This window comes from Apaloderma vittatum, unplaced genomic scaffold (genome assembly GCF_000703405.1).
Source record: "Apaloderma vittatum isolate BGI_N311 unplaced genomic scaffold, ASM70340v1 scaffold5061, whole genome shotgun sequence".
Lineage (NCBI taxonomy): Eukaryota > Metazoa > Chordata > Aves > Trogoniformes > Trogonidae > Apaloderma > Apaloderma vittatum.
This window is the reverse complement of record NW_009698393.1, coordinates 64,704-70,703: the sequence shown is the minus strand read 5'-3', so window position 1 is coordinate 70,703 and position 6,000 is coordinate 64,704. Positions and strand designations below refer to the sequence as shown.

The 6,000-nt window shown below is 34.4% G+C and overlaps 1 protein-coding gene across 1 annotated transcript in view; it reads left to right on the top strand.

The window, feature by feature from the left end:
- The first annotated feature begins 1,012 nt into the window (after window positions 1–1,012).
- Window positions 1,013–6,000, top strand: part of ANAPC10 (anaphase promoting complex subunit 10) — a 29,412-nt gene continuing 24,424 nt past the window's right edge. Inside the window, exons 1-3 of the mRNA XM_009877988.1 lie at window positions 1,013–1,127; window positions 2,491–2,581; window positions 3,354–3,474. Of these exons, the coding sequence (XP_009876290.1) occupies window positions 1,013–1,127; window positions 2,491–2,581; window positions 3,354–3,474 (327 nt within the window). The remainder of the gene's footprint in view (window positions 1,128–2,490; window positions 2,582–3,353; window positions 3,475–6,000) is intronic.

Here is a 6,000-nt window from a genome sequence, read left to right as displayed (position 1 = left end):
ATCACATCTGTAGTAGGTAAGGTCTGGATCATGTGGATACTAGCCTAGTTCAGTACCTCAGTTGCTCTCTATGTGAGGTACTGGAAGACTTTTTCTGGCATTAGCAGAGCATTATATGATGTCATGCATCTAAGCCAAGGATTAAAAGTCAACTCCTAATCCCCTGGCTCTTGAGTGCTTTATGTTTAATTTTAAGCATTAATGTAGTTTCTTGCAATGGAACTTATTTCTTTGGAATACTTTTTTCTAGGAAGTAGTAAGGTGCTCTGTGATGTATAAAAGACAGCATGATTATGTTGTAGTACGTATATGGTAGTAGTCAAATTCTTGAGACTAAATGTGAATACTTGAGCAGTGCTAGTCACATGTTAATGATTTCAGATGAAGTTGTGAAGTTAAGGAAATGGACCATGGCTAAATCTAGCAGTAACCATTCCCTAACAAATTAGGGGCTTTATAGCTTGTTTGTACTCTCATTTCCTATTTTTAAGGAGAAGTATCTCCAGGAGTACAGGCTTGCTCTAGCTTCTGAATAGGCTTTTCAATTTGCAGAAAGAAAACTAAGTCTATGTGGGAGGGAAATGAAGTTGTATGGGTAGCCTTTATATCAACAGAGTCTGTTTTAATTTAAGAACAAGCAAACTGCAAGAAAACCATAGCATGAAAACCTGACTAACTCTGCATGTGTGAATTAGAATGATACAAGTAAAATGTCTTAACGATGTTCCAAGTGTATATTGCATTTTTAAGGACACCAAACTTACCTTTTAAGGACACCAAACTAACCTTTTATTTGAAGAAATATTTTTTTTTTACTGTATAGATGTTCTGTGCATGTGCTACAATGTGTACATATATGTATACTTATGTATATATAAAATACGTTCTGTAGACTATTCTTTCAATGTGAGGCCAAAGAGTTAAAGTGTCTTATGTGGGTAAACACAACCTTTTAATTTTCCCATGGAGCTAAAAATGTATCAACTAACTCACTTGTTTTCTTCTACTAGAAATGACAACCCCAAACAAGACCCCACCTGGTGCTGACCCAAAGCAGTTAGAGAGGACTGGTACTGTTAGAGAAATAGGCTCCCAAGCAGTTTGGTCTCTTTCATCCTGTAAGCCAGGTAAATTCACAACAAATGATGTAAAAAAACCTGAATGTACATTTTTCTTCTTAGAATGTAGTTGCTTTATGTTTGATAAGACCTACATACAGAGTGTAGTGGTAAAACTGCTGTTTAAGTTGTACGAGTAGCCACTATGAAAATTTTTGGCCTAGTCTATATTTAATGCAATATGAGATTTATAAATCATATGATGAGGAAATATCTCATTAACAAAACAGATCTTTTACTGAATTTATACTAAACTTTTGAAGGTTTGTGTTGTTGGGTTTTTTTTTTACTAGCACAGTGAGCAGACTAAAAAACCATGTGAGCAGAAACACACTCAGCACTGTTTAATTGTTTCTGTGCTTTGGCATTTTGCCTGAGTATCTTTGATTTTTAAACCTAGACAAACCATGCAGCTGCATGACCTAAATGTTCTCTCCAAACTTTGTGTGGACTTGGTAATTATAGTGTAGCTTCCTAAAATCCTGCAAGTAAAATAAACTATCGTAAATGGTCCTGAGATACAGTTGATAGCTTGCACCTTCTCAGAATACCTGAAAAATCCGTATTCTTCAGGTGATTTGAGTTGCTATTTCAGAAATACTTGTCAAGGGGATTGATCCTGTATCTTCTGTAGTCTAGAGTCAAGGATCCCTTTATGTCACAATGTTGTGCTCAGGCTGTGTCTTTGGTATGATATCAGGTATCTTATCTGGAGGAAAACATCATATGGCTTAGTCACTTCAAAACTAGTGAAGCTAACTTTTAACTGCAGATTAAACTTCAGCTACTAAATTAAAATTGCAGCTTGTGGGTAATCAATGAAAAGAGCTGATTATTAAAAGGAGAGATAACAAAGGAGTGAAAAAAAAATAAAGATTTGATGTTGTTTCTTTAAATGTGACAGCATTAACCTTGAGGAATACTGTATTTGGCATTTCTTGCTTGTTCTAGCTATGAACTTTAAAAACTATGAAATATTTCAGGAGGCTATTTCAAAATGTTATACTTGGCTAAAATTTTACAGTAAATGAATGGCCTCTGCTAATAACTTTTCTTTAAATCAGCAGTTAAACTTTTCCATCTATTCTATAATCTAACCATTAAGTATTGTTCTTGCAGTTAGTATGAATTACAACTTAACCTTTTGAAATTCCAGGTTACGTTGAGTGGTTTCAAACCCGTGTTTGAATGTAAAGACCCTCAAATACCGAGCTTCAGTAGATTCCTGTTTCGGTTTTGTGTCACAAAAGCATAGGCACAACTTGAATATCTAGAAGTATCTCCTTATGTGTTATAACTTAGAATAGATATATTAGTATGCCTACATCATGGAAATGGGATATTGAAAATTATCACTTTTTCTTTTTCTTAGGATTTGGAGTGGATCAGTTACGAGATGATAATCTAGAAACTTACTGGCAGTCAGATGGATCACAGCCTCATTTGGTGAACATCCAATTTAGGTATTAAGAATTATTCTGCATGGGTTAGGGTGTTTTGTATAAATTTATGTTGGTTGGTGTTCACCACAATAGGAATTTTGGAAGTGCAAAGACTCCTTGGTTAATTCTCTTACCAGACTAGCAAGAAACCAGTTAGGTAGTATTTATAAAAGATTTTTCAAATGTTGCGGTTACTAAATGCCTGAAGAAGCAGCAAAAAGGAGTGTTTAACAGTGTGTCATTTGCAGCAGTTTCATATGTCACTACCTAAGGTGATGTTTTTGTACTGACTTTGTGTTTGAGTGTAGCTTGCAGGGTAGATTACTGTTTTTAAAATAGTTCTGTATGACTTAACTGAATGTTTGAGAACTTTTCTGCTTCTATTCTGTGCAGGATGCTTTCGGTCCTTTTTTTTCCTTTAGCTAGACTCTGAAGATGAAGTTAAATGTTTGTCGCATGTTATTTGCTTTGTGGAGAATTCTATGGTATAGTCATAGAGCCTGTATTTGATAAGATAGACATATGCTTAGTTGGCATCTTGGCCTTTTGTTGTATTTCTTGGTAAACTTGCGCTTCTGAAGGCAGACAAAAGAACAGTGAAAATCAACAGTGTGTGCATAGCATGATGTGGAAAATACATTGTTGCTTTAACAGCCGGTTTCTTCTAAATCAGTAGATACACTTGTATTAAGTTTTAGGACGTTTAAATCGTTAGTTATTACAAGCTAGCAACAAACTCATCCTGAATGTTTTTTATTTATGATGTTTACATAGCTTTTTTTGCTTCTTGCAGAAGAAAAACAACAGTGAAGACACTATGTATTTATGCAGACTACAAATCTGATGAAAGTTACACTCCAAGCAAAATCTCTGTCAGAGTAGGAAATAATTTTCATAATCTCCAGGAAATCCGGGTAGGTCAATGATGCTTTGCGTTCTGTCTTAAAATAGTCCTCTCTCTTTAGGACAACTGATGTAATAAAATTGATTTTGTAGGTAAAATAGGCATTGTGCTTGGAGAAAATGGCTGAGTTTATTTTGATGTTTCCTTTTAGTTTTTAATCTTGTAAATTTAATAGGCTGATTTCTGTTGGGTTTTATTTTTTTTAATCAGGCATAATTACCAAAATGAATATAATAGACTTTATGCATCAATCCTGTAATTGAGTAAGGAATGGTGTTTTTCAGAACAGAGCTGTTTAGAATTGGTTAAACTTTGATCTCACTTAAAGTATCTGCAAGCCCAGCAGATTGCATACATCAAAAGGGAGACTTAGCTTTTACATACTTGCCTTTTTAGACATAAATGAAAAGGCATGCATTAGAGTTTTCATGAACGAGTTGCTCAGCTATTGAGTCTTAAGTTACAACTGTGTATGGTGCAAAAATGTATTTGGAGTCTGGATTTGTTTTTGGAAGGCTGCATGTACTCCTGTTAACTAATAGCATCTGATTGAAAACTCATTTTGAGACCCTGGCACAGAGAAATTGGGGTACAATGCCTAACATCAGTTATGCAAAAGTTTCTTTGTGTTCTGCTGGTTAGAGAATCTTCATGTAAATGAGGATCCGTTATGTATTTGCAAATAGCTGGCTCAAGCCACTGCTGATGGAGGTAGTAGAATTGCCACATTAACTTTTCCAGAATCATACACAAAGCAAGCAAGATATCAGTTTATATTGGTAGTCTAATGTAAATTACAGTCACATGTTCATAAATGATGTTTTATTTTTCAATATAGTTTCCAATCTTTTGCAATGTGTTTTTTCTTAATACTGAATGGTCACTGAGATGTAGAAATTTTGGAAGGGATGCAGTATTTTTGTTTTTAACAGTATGATGGAAAATCCATTTTCTGTGTTTGTAGATAGGATGTTTAAAACGTAAGACTTTGAATGGGACGTGTTTAGTTAATAGTTTTATTTACAAAAGTGTAGTTGTCTAAATCAGTGTTTTTTCCATAGTGACACTTCTAGCCAGAAAAAGTTTCATTGATGGAATTACTGATTTGAATTGCTTTAACTGCTTAGTTTTGCTAGCCATTTGGTAAAAAGTACAAGCAGATTTGAAGTAACTAATGATCTCTGTAGAAGCCCACTTTGTAAACTAAATTGGGTTACTCATGAGCAGCTATCTTTGCTGATTTTGAGTTAGTGTAGCCTCTTCTTCTGTGGAGCTCAGCAGCTACTGGCTAATATATTGGGAAGGTTTAATTTACCTCCCTTATATGGCAGCTATTACAATAACAGAAGGATTGGGATGATGAGATAAGGGAGATACTAAAGAGTGGTTTATATTTTTTACTTTTGGGATTTTTATTATTTTCACTTGGTTTTCAGTGTTTCAAGTCCCAACAAAGGCAACTTCTAAGTAGAAGATTGTAGATGAAGTGGGAATAGAAAGTGTAGTAAACATGTATGCCTCTATTGTGTTGGCACTATATACCTATATCCTTTCTGCTGTTTGTGACGTTCTCTCAAGTTTTGACCTACAATTTTATCCTAAATCTTAAATGGAATGGTATTGAGGTTTGGTTTTTTTTTATTTAAAATAATATTTCGAAAGAAACTAATCGTCATATTTAACTTTCACGAACTGCTAATTCTTACAACCTTATTAATCACATTGTGGCGACTGAGGGGAGTTGTGCCTTGTCTGACAGTTAACAGCCGCGGGATCTTTCCGTTAGGCCACGGGTGTGTTTTCTGAGTGTCCACGAGATGTCGCTCTTGTCCTTAATTACCAATATGATTTTTTGGGGCTTGTCTAATCTTTCAGTAATTAGATGGTTATCCTTTTATAATAATGTTCAGTACAGCATTACATGCATGACTGCAATAACTTAAGTTTCTTGAACAGTGGTAAGCTTCCACTTTTGAGGGTATACTTGCTGTTAGTGATCTGTAGAAACAATAAAATGTATAATAAGCATATTAGTTTTCTGCAGTTTCTCAGGTGATTTCTTTAGCTTTTTTCCCTGCTAAAGGCAAGACTCTATACAAAATGTGCTTAAAAAGGCACTTTTTAATTAAAAAGTTACTAGTATTTTTTATGGTATATTAATATGCCTGCAATTTGTTGCATGAGAACACTAAATCTTATGCATACCATACTCATACTTCTTTTTTTACTTTAAAACTCAGATGAAAATATGTTCAAGCCACTCTACTAATGAGATACAATACTCAATCACTAGTATTTTACAGCATCAAATTTTGTCACGCCTGCCATATTAAATATTGCAATCAATTTCTGTTTTCCTGAACTGCTTGATACTAGGAATTTTTCTTGAATTTTCCTTGAGTCCTGAAACTTTCTATTTTCTTCAGCTTCTCTGACACATAAGCAGGTTATTAAAGCAGTGTGAACTGTTACGAGCTTTTTAGAGAAATCTGCTTAATTATGTGATGATTCCGTTGGCTTCAGGACTGATTAACTG